The following is a 17,975-nucleotide window of genomic DNA, read 5'->3' as shown; positions in this document are numbered from 1 at the left end:
ACCTACTCACACTCTCTCCCATTTCTACACCTCTCTCTTCCCTCTCTCTCTTCTTCTCTCTTCTCTTCTAGTGTAAGCCAGAGACTCGTTTTGTCTGTCCTCATTGCTAAAGCTGTTACACAACTAAGTCCACAGCCAAGAGGAAACCACTGGGGGGGGAAAAGCTTTCAAAGAACTACTTCAGTGTTTTTGTGTGTGTGTGTACATATGATGTCAGGGGGTAAATGAAAAAGGTGGGAAAATATCCCTTTCTCTCATTTGGAATGCCGGAGCAGAATTCTATCTGAGCGATGTAGTTTCACACATTTTGATACTGTAGCGGCCAATAAAAATGCCATTATTTTGTCTGGAAAGTTCAGGATAGGTTCATGACATCATGCAAAGAGTCTGTGGCACAGCTGTAGTGTGCAGACCAATTTACAGCTGAAGGTTATCCTCGCTTGGAATGTCAAACAATGTTCAGGACCACAACTTGTTTCCCTTCAATAATCTTTCATGCTGACATGTTTCAGAACAAGCTTGTTCATCAGAGCACTGTCTGGGGCAGATATGAACATGCAGCAACCAACCTGTCACTAGTGCATTATAGACTTGACATCAGATGCCTGTGTAGCAGCTCCCCACTGTACTCACACACACACTCGCTCTCGCTCTCTCAGGAGGCCTATGTGTTTATCAGTGCTGAGAGTAAGGAGGATGTGACAGAGGAGAAGATAGGTGCTGAGCTCAATAAAGTCCGCTCCCCGACAGAACATGTCAGAAGAAGCAGTCGGTCCAAGGACAAGGAGACAGTGGTGAGTGGTCCCCTTGCAATACCATCTCTATCCACAAGAGGGGGTGCTAACACCTGGACACATCCTGGAACTGTGCCACACATTCAGATTCTCTGTTTTAATCTCTTGTCATAAATTGTACTTACTGTATGTTTAAAAATCAATCACGAGTTAAAAACACCCAAAGCTCATTGTCAATAGTCTAAGTTACAAACTGTGTGTTCAAACAGTGTTGTTCTCCATTAACACTCTTTCCTCTGCGTCTGTATCTCTCTGTTGACAGGGCACGAACTACAGGAAGACTAACGCTGCCATGGAGATGAGCCGCGCCAACAGAGGCTCCTTCTGGGCACGTGCAGAGGTAGTTTACACAGGCACACAGTCACAGTTACCCTCCGGTAGCCTAGTGGTTAGAGCTTTGGGCCAGTAACTGAAAGGTTGCTAGATCGAATACCTGAGCTTACAAGGTAAAAATCTGTCATTCTGCACAAGGCAGTTAACCCACTGTTCCTAGGCCTTCATTGTAAATAAGAATTTGTTCTTGCCTAGTTAAACAAAGATAAAAACATTTTTTTTTAAGTTACCCTCATAGCTTAGACAGTTTTTCTAGTAATCCATCAATGTAACAGACTTAGTATTTACCTTCAATGTTCACATCACATCTTTAACGTTCACATTATCAACTGTTAAGTCTTCATCTATTGTGTTCCATCTCTCTCTCTCAGCGTGAGGAGGAGCGGAGGAAGGAAGAGGAGAGGAGGCGTGCAGTGGAGGACAGACGACGTTGGGAGAAAGAAAGAGTTTTGAAGGAACAGAAAGAGGCTGACGAGAGGGAGAGGAAGATGAACAAGAAACTACAGATGATCGAAGAGCAGAGGTCAGGACTAGGACACACACCCACTGACTCAACACTCAAAATGATCTCTGACTCAAGGGTATCCTCTTGTGGCCATGTCAGGTATTGAATGTGTCATCATAATTGGAAAGGCTACCTAAGACCTATAAGGTCTCTGACATCTCTGTATCTCTCAGGAGAATGCAGGTCCAGCTGGAGGCAGAAGTGAGGAAACAAGAGAAATCTAGATGGGTGAGAGAAATAACCAATTAGTGAGGAAGTTATTGGGCTACTGAAGGGTGTTTGAATTCTTGTCTGAATTCTGACCTCTGTTGGGGTGTGGCAGGAGCTGCAGGAGAGAGAGCATGAGGAGGACATGAGATTTCGCTTCAGACGCAGCGAGTCCATTGAGAAAGCAGCAGTGAGTCTCTCTCTTACTGACCTCTCTTCTCCATATAAACTCCCATCATACTCTTCTCTAAACATACTACTTCGTTACCTGTTGTACCTCTCGCATACGATGTATCCCAATGCTCTGAAATGGCTTCCTAGTCTGCTGTCCTTCGTCTGCACAGATCTAAAAACACAGGATAGGGCAAAGGAATATGGCCTTTTATAGGAACCTGTCTGCCTCTGTCAAGCCAGTGCAGATGAAGGAAAGGAATGGAGAGGAAGGAGTAGAGGAGGCAGCTCTAGACTATTGAGACCTGTAGTTTCCTTTACATCATTCAGTAAAGCATGGTGTGATTCCTCCTCCTACCTGTAGGAGGCAGCGATGCTGGTATCACAGCGCTCAATGAACCCCAGAGAGTTCTTCAGACAGCTGTCATCAGCATCATCCCATAGCCCATCCAGCCCCGGCTCCCCCCGTACAGGTAAGTCCTGTGTGTGTGTGTGTGTGTGTGTGTGTGTGTGTGTGTGTGTGTGTGTGTGTGTGTGTGTGTGTGTGTGTGTGTGTGTGTGTTTATAAGCGTTGACAAACCAAGAAGTGGCTCTACGCAATGTGTGATTATGAAGCCAGTAACAGTCAATCATGCCTGAACCTTAACAACCATTATCTGCCTGGTTGCAGTGTATTTCTTCATGTTGGTCTTTCTTCCCTCCCTCTCTCTCCACACAGTCAAACCTCCATTAAGGCGGTACCAGCGCAGCTTGACTGACACAGCATTCAACTTTGGGAAATCGGACAGCCCCACCCCCACTTCCCCCCGCAGTCCCACATTGGTCTCCCGCTTCCCAACCTCCCCCTTCCACCGCACCATGTCCCCGCCCAGCCCCATCTTCCGCCCAATCACCTCTCCCCAGAGCCCTCGCGCGCCCCTGGTGTCCCCTCCGAAATCGTCCCTCCACTCATCCCCACCTGTCTCAGCCCAGGCTACTCTCCCATCACCCAGCCTCCAGTCTCAGCTCCAAACCCAGCCCTCTGCCCTCCCAGCCTCTCCAGGCCTCCTCGCCAACATGTCCCTCACCTCCCCTCTAGAGAACCAGCTCCAGGCCCAGTTCCGGCCCCAGTCCCAGCCTGAGTGCTTCCCCGATCCCCTAGTTTCCCTGAAGCCTGTCTCAGCACCACAGCCTCCTACTGCCCCTGTGCCAGAGAGTCCACTGCAGCCAACAGGTAGTTCCCCATCATACACACAGCCTACTGTAGAATGACCATTGATGTATTTCATACCATTATAGTGGGTTCTCAGTTTACCAGGGCTGCACTTAAAACAACATTGGTAATTATCTCTCTTCCAGAGCAGTACACAGCTGTACAAGTTGTACTGGTGGAGGAAGATGAAGAGGAAGACCAGGCAGAGCCAGAGCCCAGCATTGAGAGTACAGAGCCAAACCCAAATATGGAGGAGGAAGGGGAGGGCTCAGCACAGGATTCAGACCTTACGTCAGTACAGGAGCCTATGGCAGAGGAAGGAGAGGAGGCAAAGGAAGCTGGACAAGAGAAGGGCCAATCCGATTACAGCCAGGTCTCTGCTGAGCCATTCCTGGTCGAGCTTTCAGAAGAGGAGCAGGAGCCAGCAGTAACAGGTATACTTTGTACACTACCGGTCAAAGGTTTGGACACACCTACTCATTCAAGGGATTTTCTTTATTTGTACTATTTTCTACATTGTAGAATAATAGTAAAGACATCAAAACTATGAAATAATACACATGAAATCATGTAGTAACCAAAAATATATAGATTTTATATTTGAGATTCTTCAAATAGCTACACTTTGCCTTGATAGCTTTGCATACTCTTGGCATTCTATCAACCAGCTTCACCTGGAATCCTTTTTACCCCTTTTTCCTGGTGTCCATTTGGTAGTTAGTCTTGTCTCATCGCTGCAACTCCAGTACGGACTCAGGAGAGGCGAAGATCGAGAGCCATGCGTCCTCTGAAACACGACCCAACCAAGCCGCACTGCTTCTTGACACAATGTCCACTTAACCCAGAAGCCAGCCGCATCAATGTGTCGGAGGGAACACCGTACACTTGGCGACCATGTCAGCAGCACTGCTCCCGGACCGCCACAGGAGTCGCTAGTGTGCTATGGCCAAGGACAAACCCTCCCTTAACCCGGAAGACGCTGGGCCAATTGTGCGGCACCCCATGAGTCTCCCGGTCACGGCCAGCTGCGACAGAGCCTGGACTCAAACCCAGACTCTAGTGGCACTGCGTCACTCGGGAGGTTCTTGGAATGCTTTTCCAACAGTCTTGAAGGAGTTCCCACATGCTGAGCACTTGTTGGCTACTTTTCCTTTACTCTGCATTCCGATTCATCCTAAACCATTTCAATTGGGTTGAGGTCGGGTGATTATGGAGGCCAGGTCATCTGATGCAGCACTCCATCACTCTCCTTCTTGGTAAAATAGCCCTTACACAGCCTGGAGGTGTGTTGGGTCATTGTCCTGTTGAAAAACAAAATGATAGTCCCACTAAGCCCAAACCAGATGGGATGTCGTATCGCTGCAGAATGCTGTGGTAGCCATGCTGGTTTAGTGTGCCTTGAATTCTAACAAAATCACAGACAGTGTCACCAGCAAAGCACCCCTACACCATCACACCTCCTCCTCCATGCTTTACGGTGGGAAATACACATGCAGAGAAAATCCGTTCACCCACCACGTCTCACAAAGACACGGTGGTTGGAACCAAAAATCTCCAATTTGGACTCATCAGACTAAAGGACACATTTCAACCGGTCTAATGTCCATTGCTCGTGTTTCTTGGCCCAAGCCAAGTCTCTTCTTATTATTGGTGTCCTTTAGTAGTCGTTTCTTTGGAGCTATTCAATCATGAAGGCCTGATTCACGCAGTCTCCTCTGAACAGTTGATGTGTCTGTTACTTGAACTCTGAAACATTTATTTGGGCTGCAATTTCTGAAGCTGGTAACTCTAATAAACGTATCCTCTGCAGTAGAGTTATCTCTGGGTCTTCCATTCCTGTGGCGGTCCTCATGAGAGCCAGTTTCATCATAGCGCTTGATGGTTATTGCGACTGCAAAAAGTTATTGAAATGTTCCGTATTGACTGACCTTCATGTCTTAAAGTAATGATGGACTGTTGTTTCTCTTTGCTTGTTTGTGCTGTTCTTGCCATAATATCGACTTGGTCTTTTACCAAATTGGTCTTTTACTATCTTCTGTATAGCCCCTACCTTGTCACAACACAACTGATTGGCTCAAACGCATTAAGAAGGAAAGAAATTCCAAATTAACTTTTTATAAGGCATTTGAAATGCATTCCAGATGACTACCTCGTGAAGCTGGTTGAGGATGCCAAGAGTGTGCAAAGCTGTCAACAAGGCAAAGGGTGGCTATTTAAGGAATCTCAAATATAAAATATATATTTGGTTTGTTTAACACTTTTTTGGTTACTACATGATTCCATGTGTTATTTTATAGTTGTTTTTTATGTCTTCACTATTATTCTACAATGTAGAAAATAGTAAAAAAATAAAGAAAAACCCTGAATGAGTAGGTGTTCTAAAACTTTTGACCGGTAATGTATGGTTTTTTTGCATACATGTATAGGTCTGTCCTATTATAATTTGTATTTTTTTTAAACAGGCTAAATACAGCAATTGAAAGAGAATAAGAGTTTTATGTAATGAGAAGGTTATGGAAAAAGTGTGTGACACATCACTGACACAATCTAACCACTGACATGTTATGTTTCAAATGCAGAGGATATTCTTCAGCTAATCACACAAAAGGTTGTGGTCCCGTCCACCAAGGGGGTGACCGATGAGGAAGAGTTGGTGGAACACAATGGTACAGGTATGTTACCCCACTCATCCAGTGAGAGGGATCTACACTAGCCTACATTACCCAAGTTGCTCTCAAACTGAATGAACACTTCATGTTGATGAGATAACATAGAATAGACATACCAGAAGCCTACATTGCAATTCCCTTTTCCAGGAATCCTCTTCCTCATGGGCTTTGAAATCCATGAAGGCGATTGAAAAGTACACACTTGCTTAGCGTAGGGTAGGGAACCAGAATACAACCACTGTCATGGTTCCTCTTTTCCAGAGCGATCCATGAGTCCACCTGAAAGGGACCAAGGTACTCCAGAGTTGGCTGTTTGTTTTGAGGAAGAGGAGGAGGACTTTGTTGAAGAGAATGAGGTTGAGGAGATTTCAGAGAATGGACAAGAGGTATGGAATGTTACACAAAGTCAAGAGGTATGGAAACACACAAAGTCATATGTACCCTGCCACCCTATTCACTACTGGGCTTCAAACCCGGTCCTGGAGACCCACACGGTGTGCCGACCTTTGTTCCAACCCAGTATTAATAAAAAGACATGAAGATTAGTTGATAAGTTATAAAAGGTGTGCTAGTGCCAGTCTTTGGGTCTCCAGGACTAAGATAGAAAAACACTGACTAATTTAATATGAATGTCATGTCGACTACAACCAGGCAAGGGCTCTGCAATGGGAAAATAGTGAATTGTGACATTTTCATGATTGTTTTTCTCTGTTTCAGACGTGTGTAAGAGCTCTCTATGACTACCAAGCAGGTCAGTTCTCAGTGTAACCATGGACACAAATGCACACCTACACAGACACACACTATGATTCTCTCTGAGTGTTAAAGTTGCCTTTCTCTTTCCTCACAGAGGATGAATCAGAGATCTCCTTTGAGCCAGGTGACATCATAAGTGCGGTGGAGACCGTGGACAAGGCCTGGTGGCAGGGCTGCACTAAAGATGGACGCCAGGGACTATTTCCAGCCAATTACGTGGAGACCATCTAGACACACACACACACACATACACACTCAGGGACTGAACACTCGGTCCCCTACATTGAAAACACCATAGTGTACTTGCTATATACATAGACTCCCTTAGCTTCAATAGACACACAACGAACAAACTTCCCTTGGAATCCATGCCATCATCTGCCCCCATTCCAACTCGCCTGTGTTGTGGTGGAAGACCGTGTCTCCTGTTCTATCCAGTTAGACTCCTAACTGTCAGAAACACACAGTTGAGGTCCACCAAGATGTCTCCTTCGTTCCCTTCACAAGAGGAAGGACTGGGAAAGAGAGGGACCACCAGACGGGATGTCTGCAGGCTCAAAATGCGTCCCTCTACAACTACTATTTTGATGATTGTTACACTAAGCGATACTGTCTGTGTGAATGTGTCATTTCCTTGGTACATTTAACAGTGTTTTCTATGTTAATTAACTGAAACGTAAGGGACTGTCTTGTTTCTGTACTGGTGGTACTGTATGTGTATATAATCTGTTTTATCTAAAACTTTTTTTTATCCAAGCGGAGTGGTATTCCAATAGTACATTTGATGCTAATAGATAGCATTATGTTAATGTCACGTACATTTAAAATGCTATACTTGTAACTGTCTTTTTGAAGTGAGAACTTTAAAGTTAAAGGTTTGTTTCTACAAGTGTGCATGGTTTGTACTCCCTGCATTTACTCCACATTTACAAATAGTACCATTTACAAACATATGATACTCGTAAACATTGGCATATACATACTGTATATATATTACATTTTTGTAAATATTTGAGTACATCTTTTCATATGACAACACTGAAGAAATGACACTTTGCTACAATGTAAAGTAGTGAGTGTACAGCTTGTATAACAATGTAAATTTGCTGTCCCCTCAAAATAACTCAACACACAACCATTAATGTCTAAACCGCTGGCAACAAAAGTGAGTACACCCCTAAGTGAAAATGTCCACTCACTACTTTACATTGTAGCAAAGTGTCATTTCTTCAATGTTGTCACATGAAAAGATATACTCAAATATTTACAAAAATGTGAGAGGTGTACTCACTTTTGTGATATACTGTATATATATATTACAGGTCTTGATTGTTTTTGTTATTACATTAAAAGACAAATAATATTTTGAAGTTATTTCTTTATGAAAATAGCAGAAACATGAAGCAGAAAGTAACTTTATCATGCATATTATACTATTAAATAAAACTACTTTTTTTTACTACAAATGTAAAAGTTACTTTTTAATCACTTTCAGAACTCTAGAATTTATTTTAGAACATGAATTCTAATTTCATTGAATCCAACCGAATAATAGTATAGTATGTATTTTTCCTCACACAAAAAAAGCTTTGTACCATTTTAAAGCATAAAACACTTGTACATTGTACTTCAGCTTGAGATGGATATTTACTCTCAGCTTCATGAGAATAAATATTTTTAAATTCTGAAAAAAATGATGGCTATGTACATTTTTGCAGAGTTGTTTTCTACCAAGTTAGTTACATTAGCGTCATGTTTCCGTTTTGCATCCCTCGTCTAACACACGTAGTGGACGTTTACTTGATTATTGATCAAGTGGCAACTTTAACCTTTCCTCACATGTTCACTGTCTTCTCCTCTCTATTCACTTCCTCTCTATTCACTTCCTCTCTCTTCACTTCCTTTCTATTCACTTCCTCTCTTCACTACCTCTCTTCACTTCCTCTCTCTTCACTTCCTCTCTCTTCACTTCCTCTCTCTTCACTTCCTCTCTTACTCCCTCTCTTTACTCCCCTCTCTTTACTCCCTTCTTTACTCCCTCTCTCTTCACTTTCACATTTACTCTCCCTCGATTTAAATGATGGGTGGATTAGAAAAAACAATTGCTCTTATTCACGTAACATGAAGTCAGGGACAACAACCTCATACTAACAAATGTATTCTCATTTTTATATATATATTTAACCTCCTTTAAGTAAAAGACAGGTTGGAGTCATTAACTCGTTTTTCAACCACTCCACAAATTTCTTGTTAACAAACTAGTTTTGGCAAGTCGGTTAGGACATCTACTTTGTGCATGACGCAAGTCATTTTTCCAACAATTGTTTACAAATGATTTCACTGTATCACAATTCCAGTTGGTCAGAAGTTTACATACACTAAGTTGACTGTGCCTTTAAACAGATTGGAAAAATCCAGAAATTATGTCATAGCTTTAGAAACTTCTGATAGTCTAATTGACATCATTTGAGTCAATTGGAGGTGTACCTGTGGATGTATTTCAAGGCCTACCTTCAAACTCAGTGCCTCTCTGCTTGACATCATGGGTGTCACGAACCGGCTCAAAGCCCGTAACAAAGGGAGACAACGTGGAGATAAGGAGTAACAAAATATATATTTATTAACTAAAGCAACTAAGGAAAATATACAATGGTGTGTGTAATCAGTACTCAGTAGTGTAAGTGAGTGTTTTGCATGAATGTGATAATGCAGGGTGTTGAAAGGTGCCAAAGCAAATAAACAAAAGGCCACCAAGAACCACAACACAATCTACAATGGTGTCTGCATGGAGAGAGTCTCCTCCATGAATGTGGAAGAGGTCTATTTATCCTGGGACACACCTGGCTCAGGTGTTTCCCATGTAGCTGACCACCCTCCCCAACTCCGCCCACCGGCATCCTAATAAGGAAACAAGAACAAAGACAGAATACGGAAGACAGAGTGGGAGGGTCGTCACATGGGAAAATCAAAAGAAATCAGCCAAGACCTCAGAAAACAAATTGTAGATCTCCACAAGTCTGGTGCATCCTTGGGAGCAATTTCCAAATGCATGAAGGTACCACGTTCATCTGTACAAACAATAGTACGCAAGTATAAACACCATGGGACTACTCAGCCATCATACCACTCAGGAAGGAGACGCATTCTGTCTCCTAGAGATGAATATACTTTGGTGCGAAAAGTGCAAATCAGTCCCAGAACAACAGGAAAGGACCATGTGAAGATGCTGGAGGAAACAGGTACAAAAGTATCTATATCCACAGTAAAATGAGTCCTTTAACGACATAACCTGAAAGGCCGCTCAGCAAGGAAGAAGCCACTGCTCCAAAACCGCCATAAAAAAGCCAGACTATGGTTTGCAACTGCACATGGGGACAAAGATCGTACTTTTTGGAGAAATGTCCTCTGGTCTGATGAAACAAAAATAGAACTGTTTAGCCATAATGACCATCGTTATGTTTGGAGGAAAAAGGGGGAGGCTTGCAAGCCGAAGAACACCATCCCAACCATGAAACACAGGGTGGCAGCATCATGTTGTGGGGGTGCTTTGCTGCAGGAGGGACTGGTGCAGTTCTCAAAATAGATGGCATCATGAGGGAGGAAAATGATGTGGATATATTGAAGCAACATCTCAAGACATCAGTCAAGAAGTTAAAGCTTGATTGCAAATGGGTCTTCCAAATGGACAATGACCTCAAGCATACTTCCAAAGTTGTGGCAAAATGGCTTAAAGTCAAGGTATTGGAGTAGCCATCACAAAGCCCTGACCTCAATCCCATATAAATGTTGTGGGCAGAACTGAAAAGGCGTGTGTGAGCAATGAGGCCAACAAACCTGCCTCAGTTACACCAGCTCTGTCAGTAGGAATGTTCCAAAATTCACCCAGCTTATTGTGGGAAGCTTGTGGAAGGCAACCCGAAACATTTGACCCAAGTTAAACAATTTAAAGGCAATGCTACCAAATACTTATTGAATGTATGTAAATGTCTGACCCACTGGGAATGTGATGAATGAAATAAAAGCTGAAATAAATCACACTCTACTATTATTCTGACATTTCACATTCTTAAAATAAAATGGTGATCCTAACTGTCCTAAGACAGGGAATTCTTACTAGTACTGAGTTTAAATGTATTTGTCTAAGATGTATGTAAATTTCTGACTTCAAATTCATATGGGGTGGCAGGGTAGCCTAGTGGTTAGAGCATGGGACTAGTAACCGGAAGGTTGCAAGTTTAAACCCCTGAGCTGACAAGGTACAAATCTGTCATTCTGCCCCTGAACAGGCAGTTAACCCACTGTTCCTAAGCCATCATTGAAAATAAGGATTTTTTCTTAACTGCCTTGCCTAGTTAAATGAAGGTAAAATAAAAAAATATCTAATTGGGCTGAATCCTAAACCTTTGAAATTTTACAACAACATGACACAGTGGCACAGTGAAGAATGAAGAACACTGGATCTCAGTGCAAAAGGCATCACCGCAGTCCCTGGTCCAGGCTGTATCACATCCGACTGTGATTGGGAGTCCCATAGAGTGGTGCACAATTGGCCCAGCGTCGTCATTGTAGAAAAAAAAATGGGTTCTTCATTGACTTGCCTAGTTAAATAATTTTTTAAAAATGAAAAAAGCTTTGAAGTGCTGGAATGATTTCAGGTTCAGAATAGATGACTCCTGAATCTCCACCAGGTTGTCTGATTATGCAGTATGTCGGTAACATGTTTCCCCATACATATGTAACAAATCAATTATTATCTAGATTAGAATATTTCCCTCCAGTACGATTGCCCAAACTTCAGTGCCAATACAAGGCCTTTGTAAAAACCAATGATTGTTATCCCTAGTCTGTGAAAACAATTTTAACATGTGACTGTGTATAAAACCAACAAGGATTTGTTGTCACAATTTATGCAGTAAGATGTTTGCCTATAATGATTTGCGAACCCTCTACATGTGACATTGAATCCTCGCACATAAACAGATTTTTAATTGCGCAATAATGTAAGATTGGAACGTGGGCGTTTTTAAACACTTTCATTCCACAGGAAGTGTGAGATTATTCCCCAATAAACACACTGTTTAGTAAACTTAAAATGTCTTTTGAAAATTCATCTTTGGCCAGGCTACCTCTGCAGCACACAAATGCACGAATGAAGAAAATCCTGAACAATATAGTGGGATGACGGACACACTGATGACAGATCAACAGCTGGAAAACCTTTGAAGGTTGAATACTGCCTTATTTCACGTCACATCAACTGTCACCATATGCTTTGGATCAAATGCAACTGTTAGCAGATTACAGCAGTAGTCAGATTTATTGAAAAGATTGTATTGCAATTTGGATTTGGTGAACAGGTAGAATGAAACAAAATATGAATTGTGCCTTAGGTGATGTAAAATTAAATCCTGTTTCATTACAAAAAAAGGTATAAACAACAACAACAACAACAACAATGATGCAATGTAAAACATATTAGATATTCAGACAAACTCCTTAATAAGTAGGGCTGAACATTATGAGAAGATACTATATATTTCATCACTCTACACTGACCCTGTGTACCGAGACAAAATGGTCATATCCAGAGGTAACGATGAAGCGCAAGTGTGTTGCAGTCGTTCCATTTAGCTGTAAAGAGGAAAAAACAAGACTAGTTCAAACCACTCAAAGTCACATGTATATACAGTATATGCCATTTGCAGACACCATGTAGAACACTATGTAGATTCGAATAGGAAGTCAACTCACTGGAATATCATTTGTTTGAAGATGCCCTTCTGTGTGTTCAAATTCTGAAACAATATGCAATGAAGATTACAATACTGCTTTGAAAGGCAGACTTCATTTGCTTTGAGACACTGTGGATCCGTAGAGTGGCTTTGCTTACCTTTTTCTGAAATAGCTTCAAAGTCAGTAGCATCATCTGAGATGCTCTTCTCAATTTTAAGAGTCTTAACTGAAAGACAAGAGAACAAAATAACAGATACATTTCAAGCAACATGATCAAACTGTAGTAACTAAACATACACCAATACTTAGGTCTAGAGAGTGAGCCATTTGTTACGTTACTTTTGACCTTGTTTCATACCATTATAACAGTGCATTGTCACAAGGGCAATTTTCATAGATTCAGCGAAGCGGATTATGAACTCCTGTGGAAACATTCCAGTGGACATCCAAAATGTTGCAGTGTTCCTGAGAAGACAGAAAGGGACTCATCAAGATATGCACAGTGGTGGTGAGTTAATGAATGGTGTGGCATGGGGTTGCTGGCTGTGCGTTACTGACTGGTGTAACATGACATTGTATAGCAATAGGATGTTGACTTTGTGTGGAAATATTGTTGGGTGTCTGTACAAGACTGATAACGTTAGCTCGCTAGCTCTTCTCACGCCACCATAGCTAGATTTTTTATCTTGATTTTAACAACAAAGCACGTAGCTAGATACTCTGACATACAGGACGTTTAGGTTAATATAGCTAGCTATCTAACGTTAGCTAACAGCATACCAGATAGGCACAGAGGTTCTAAATTATATTTTAGAAAGAGTAAATAAATAAACCCGTCTCACCCGTCAATAATGTTTTCTGGAGGATGATTCTCATCACTGGACGCAGCCAAGACAATCTGAGCACCCAAAGAAACTAAAGCAGGATCTATCATCGTTTTAGCCAACAAATCACGACTTGCAAGCAACTCCAGCTAGCTAGGTAAACAAAAGTGTTAGTTCGTTCCCAAGCCAACGTGCTAACAATTTTTGTCGCAGTTTTTACTACGTCATCATTATTTAGGAACGTCGGCCAGCTACGCACGTTGCTTCAGTAGCTGGGGGCTATCAAAGCTGTGAGAGCAGCCATATTTCTGCCTATTCATGGCACATGGGTGTAAAGATGTGCTTTTTGCTCGTGGAGCTGCACAAGTAAGTTATCAATTATGTAGCTACTCAGTCTGTTCATCGCTAGCTAAGTGCGTAGATTGGTTTGCTAGTTGTTTGCTGATTGGCTAGATACCAACTAGCTAACATTAGCTAGTTAATAGCTTGCTATTGGGTCTAAACCTGGCACCAGAGCAGTGTTGGATAACGTTACATCGAGTTAAACTTGTAATTTAACTACGTTTTGCAGTAGCTTGGTGGTAGTTTAATTAAATTCAAATCTTGGAACAGTAGTGTTTTCAGTAAACTAAGTAAACACGTTTTTTTTAATGGGAGCTTTAGTGTAGCTTAAGTTCCCATTTTTAAGTCATTGGCGTCTTGATACATCGTTCACCATGGAACGGAGTTTAGTCCACAACACTACATCAGTTTCAGTGAAGGGTTAGTTATCATTGTTAGTGGTAACAAGGCAGTTTACCAGCAGATATTCCAGCATCAGTCACTCAAGTCTGATGGCCCAATTCCCAAAACGGTTTCAATTAGATATCTGGTTAGCAGGGATCTAGGAAAGTCACTGACATTAGATTAATAATGATCAGCTGGCCATGTTGTATGACTAGATGCTAGTTAGATAACCAGCTGGCCAGGCTAACTATGACCCATTTATTATGTATGCATATAGAGCCGTGTGCCAGTGCATCACGACTGGCTAGATGGAATCTTGGGTAGCTGGCTGTAGCTGTCTTGCTCGTAGATAAATAGAAAGAATGTGCTATGTAAAAGAGTCTCAGATGATTGATTGCTCTTAAACTCATTTTCTTATTTTCCCAGAGTGACGATTCAGACATTTGGGATGACACTGCACTGATAAAGGCCTACGACAAAGCAGTTGCATCATTTAAGGTGCCTTTACAGTGTTATAACGTTGTTTGACACCTCATTGACAGTATTCTCCAAATAAAGTATTTTTTTCCTCTTTGTTAGAATGGTTTTGATACTTAGGTTGAGAACCATGCATGTACAGCTACAGTGTGTCGTTCTAGACATGTCTCCTAAAGCAGCAACTCAGAAAAGTGTCCTTGAAAATGTTATATTATCCCTCTGTCATGCTCACATTTTGATTATTTTTTAAACTATTGATCCTGACTGTCAGACTGCCCTGAAAGGTGAGGAGGACACACAAAGCTCAGAGAGAGACAACCCTGGAAAGAAACGAAAAAACAACAGAAACAATCGCAGCAGAAAGAGAAGCAATGCTCTTCTGGATAAAGAGGTAGGTGGTACGTTATAAGAACACAACAACCCATTAAAAAGGATCTGTTAACTGTTCCTTTATTCGGTCTAGTCTAACAGTTATACAACGTGGTGTGTTGCAGTGGCGAGTTGGAGACTCCTGCTGTGCCTACTGGTCTAAAGATGGCAATTTGTACACTGCCACGATCTCATCCATAGATGAGCAGAGGGGCACCTGTATAGTTGTGTTCACACACTATGGGAACGAGGAGGAGCAGAACCTCCGAGACCTTCTGATAGAGAGCTCAGAGGTAGATGAGGTAGCCCCTAGTAAGGTATGTTTAGGCTGTTTGTGGGGATGATTGCTGCATTCACCATACTGTTTTACTGCACATGAACGAGATCAGGCTGGTTCCACCAGGCTAGTGGACCACCATTTATGTATTCAGCCTCTTGAACACATCTGACTGGGAACATTTTTGTCAGTGTTCGTGTCTCTTTCTGTAATGCAGGTTAAAGAAGCAGAGTCTTCTACAGAGGAGAGCGACAGGTCGTCCGCCCCACACCCTCACAGTCATGTGCCACGCTCTAAACCCAAATTCAAATCCCCCAAAGGACCTCCTATGTCGGGTCCAGGCTTCCCTGGCTTTCCCCCAGGTCCCCCTCCAATGCCTGGCTTCAGAATGGTAAGAAGATTCTAATTGTAGGTTGTCAGTCACTATTTGTCCATGCATTTATTTTTTTATATGTGGTTGTCTTACCATGTAAATGTAAGAATGCATTACTCCAAGGAACCCCTGTAAGTGATAATGGAATGAATCCTTTGACAATGGAGTGTGCTGCACATTGAAGTTGTTGTTCTGTCTACAGGGAGACTCAAGGCGACCTGGGGCCTCCAGGCCCGCCCCTCCAGGGTGGCCTCCTATGATGCCCTGTGGGCCACCGGTATGATGGAGTGCAGAAATATTTTCTCTGGTGCAGAGCTGTGTTGCCGTGGTAATAGTCCACGGCATGAGTCACATTTACAACAAGAATTCAATCCCTGCTTCCACTTTTCCCACAGTTTCTCCACTTGCACTGAATAAGGAGTCAAACCCCCTCTCGACTGTTTAGTGTTGCTGATAGAGAACACACATGGAGCTTACTGAGCAGTGTTTTGTTAGGACATTTATCTCTGCAACGTTACGATAGATTCCCACTGAACGCGTTTTGTCTCTGTCAGATGATCCCTCCTCCTCCCCCCATGAGTCCAAACGGAGAGGATGATGAGGCTCTGGGCAGTATGCTGCTCGCCTGGTACATGAGTGGTTACCACACTGGATACTACCTGGTACAGTTACACCCCCTTCGCATCCTGTCTTGCATACTGTAGATAGGTTTATTACATCAAAGCAATTCCTATTTAATACACATTGTGGCTTCTGTGTGTACATTAGGTTGCATTCACGTTCCGACAATCTGGGACGTGATTGGATCACGTGCGATAATTGCTCGGACATTAATTTTGAATTCAATACCAGGAGTAAACAGGTTCTTCAATGCAAAAGGAACTGTTTTACTGGTTTATTTGTCTCTTACAGGGTTTGAAACAAGGCCGCAAAGAAGCTGCGTCTGGAAGGAAGACTCACCACAAGTGAGAAAGTGGCCTTCTGTTCTTACCAGGTAAATAAACAGTCATTTGCTGTGCTTAGTCATGTACTAAACTGATTTACTACCTGCTAGGAATGAACTCCATTGAATTCTTCCTTGACTGACTTATATGAGCCTCAGATGTTTAGATACTACAGAATAAATTCTTCCTCTATAATTGTTGCCATTTTTAACAAACCGTCAACTTACATCTTTAAAACATTTGTTCTCTGCTGTGTGTCCTAGGTGTGTGTCTCCGTCCCAGATGAAGAAGACGGGAGTGTTGTCAATTAAATGTAAAGTGTGAATGCGTTCCTGTTTCAAAACTCCGAAACACTTTGGAGGCATGTTTTTATATTCTTTGTAAATAAAACAAATAAAGGCTGTTTTAGCTCACATTTTAATGTTCCCTTTAATCTGTTCGATACATGTGAATATTCAACTAGTTGACGTCACAAATATATATATAAGGAAAACTAAGATGGTTGTATTTACAAGGGTGTTGATAAGGTGCTTGCAAGATGCACCTTAGATATCGTAACAGTTCTTCCCCAGTAGATGGCAGGCTATTCCTGTACACACATTCAAGTACAGTGAAATTAGTTGATGGATGTTATAGTATTGTTTAAAAGTTTCTACTTTACACCATATTCAATCATGTCAATTGATCAACTAAAGGTCAAATTATGAGCGTTTTGAAAGACATTTTCAATGGTGGCCAACAACATTTCATAAAATACCAAATGTATAATCTGTAATAATACCCTCCTGTTATCTATCTCTGTGCAGCACAACTATTCTCTTGGCTCCCTTATGAGACCCTAACGAAGCTAGGATGTATTCACTCGGAAGCAGACAGGATGAAAAGGAGAGGGACCTACCTGAATTTGCCCAATAAAAGCAGTTTTCATTGCAAAACTGTTTGAATAATGAATACACCCCTGGTTTATCAATGCCAAAATAGTATTACTAAGACCTTGGCTGGAGGGAAGCCAATTTAGCCCCTCTGCCGGTAGCCATATACCACAAACCCTGAGGTGCCTTATCGCTATTATAAACTGGTTACCAACATAATTAGAGCAGTAAAAATAAGTTTTATCATACCCGTGGTATACAGTCTAATATACCACAGCTGTCACCCAATCAGCATTCAGGGCTCGAACCACCCAGTTTATAATTTTAATCTTAACTGTACAGTGTGTCCTCTGCTGAGACTGAACACATACATATTTATATTTTTCTGTATCCTCTTTGACCCTTGATACCCACAAGTCCTTTCACATCAATAAAGGGTCATTACTTATCTACAGTAGTTATATAAACTGGGTGGTTTGAGCCTGAATGCTGATTGGCTGACAGCTGTGGTATATCTGACCGTATACCCCAGGTTTGACAAAACATGTATTTCTACTGTTTCTAATTACGTTGGTAACCAGTTTATAATACCAATAAAGCACCTCAGGGTTTGTGGTATATGGACAGTATACCACGGCTAAGTGCTGTGTCCAGCCACTCTGTATTGCGTTGTGCTTAAGAACAGCCCTGAGCCGTGGTATATGGACCATATACCACACCCCCTTGGGCCTTCCTGCTTAAATATCCCCAAAG

The 17,975-nt window shown here is 42.1% G+C and overlaps 3 protein-coding genes across 4 annotated transcripts in view; 2 read left to right on the top strand and 1 right to left on the bottom strand.

Annotated features, from left to right (window-relative positions):
• The window catches only part of si:dkey-40c11.2 (drebrin-like protein B), a 50,036-nt gene extending 41,715 nt beyond the window's left edge, over positions 1–8,321 (top strand). The window contains exons 5-16 of the mRNA XM_064944307.1: positions 660–794; positions 1,057–1,134; positions 1,499–1,650; positions 1,806–1,860; positions 1,955–2,029; positions 2,375–2,483; positions 2,729–3,223; positions 3,349–3,636; positions 5,782–5,874; positions 6,133–6,257; positions 6,589–6,622; positions 6,722–8,321. Of these exons, the coding sequence (XP_064800379.1) occupies positions 660–794; positions 1,057–1,134; positions 1,499–1,650; positions 1,806–1,860; positions 1,955–2,029; positions 2,375–2,483; positions 2,729–3,223; positions 3,349–3,636; positions 5,782–5,874; positions 6,133–6,257; positions 6,589–6,622; positions 6,722–6,858 (1,776 nt within the window). The 3' untranslated portion in view covers positions 6,859–8,321. The remainder of the gene's footprint in view (positions 1–659; positions 795–1,056; positions 1,135–1,498; positions 1,651–1,805; positions 1,861–1,954; positions 2,030–2,374; positions 2,484–2,728; positions 3,224–3,348; positions 3,637–5,781; positions 5,875–6,132; positions 6,258–6,588; positions 6,623–6,721) is intronic.
• Positions 8,322–11,925: 3,604 nt separating this feature from the next.
• hspb11 (heat shock protein, alpha-crystallin-related, b11) lies at positions 11,926–13,409 on the bottom strand. The gene is made up of 5 exons (XM_064944195.1): positions 13,203–13,409; positions 12,719–12,825; positions 12,518–12,586; positions 12,379–12,422; positions 11,926–12,258 (listed from the first exon to the last, which is right to left on the bottom strand). Exons 1-5 carry the CDS (start codon positions 13,292–13,294, stop codon positions 12,169–12,171), a joined length of 402 nt encoding a protein of 133 aa, XP_064800267.1. The 5' UTR covers positions 13,295–13,409; the 3' UTR covers positions 11,926–12,168.
• Positions 13,410–13,422: 13 nt separating this feature from the next.
• smn1 (survival of motor neuron 1, telomeric) lies at positions 13,423–16,765 on the top strand. 2 transcript variants are annotated; one of them, XM_064944016.1, is made up of 9 exons: positions 13,423–13,550; positions 14,337–14,408; positions 14,659–14,778; positions 14,882–15,073; positions 15,251–15,424; positions 15,609–15,683; positions 15,961–16,068; positions 16,319–16,400; positions 16,614–16,765. In XM_064944016.1, exons 1-8 carry the CDS (start codon positions 13,503–13,505, stop codon positions 16,373–16,375), a joined length of 846 nt encoding a protein of 281 aa, XP_064800088.1. In that variant the 5' UTR covers positions 13,423–13,502; the 3' UTR covers positions 16,376–16,400; positions 16,614–16,765. The 2 variants fall into 2 exon arrangements, with proteins under 2 accessions (XP_064800088.1, XP_064800163.1); XM_064944091.1 differs by lacking the exons at positions 16,319–16,400; positions 16,614–16,765 and having other exon boundaries at positions 15,609–15,734; positions 15,961–16,049.
• Positions 16,766–17,975: the final 1,210 nt, after the last annotated feature.

This window comes from Oncorhynchus masou, chromosome 1, assembly GCF_036934945.1.
Source record: "Oncorhynchus masou masou isolate Uvic2021 chromosome 1, UVic_Omas_1.1, whole genome shotgun sequence".
Classification (NCBI taxonomy): domain Eukaryota; kingdom Metazoa; phylum Chordata; class Actinopteri; order Salmoniformes; family Salmonidae; genus Oncorhynchus; species Oncorhynchus masou.
The sequence above is the reverse complement of the archived record's forward strand: the minus strand, read 5'-3'. Positions and strand labels throughout refer to the sequence as shown.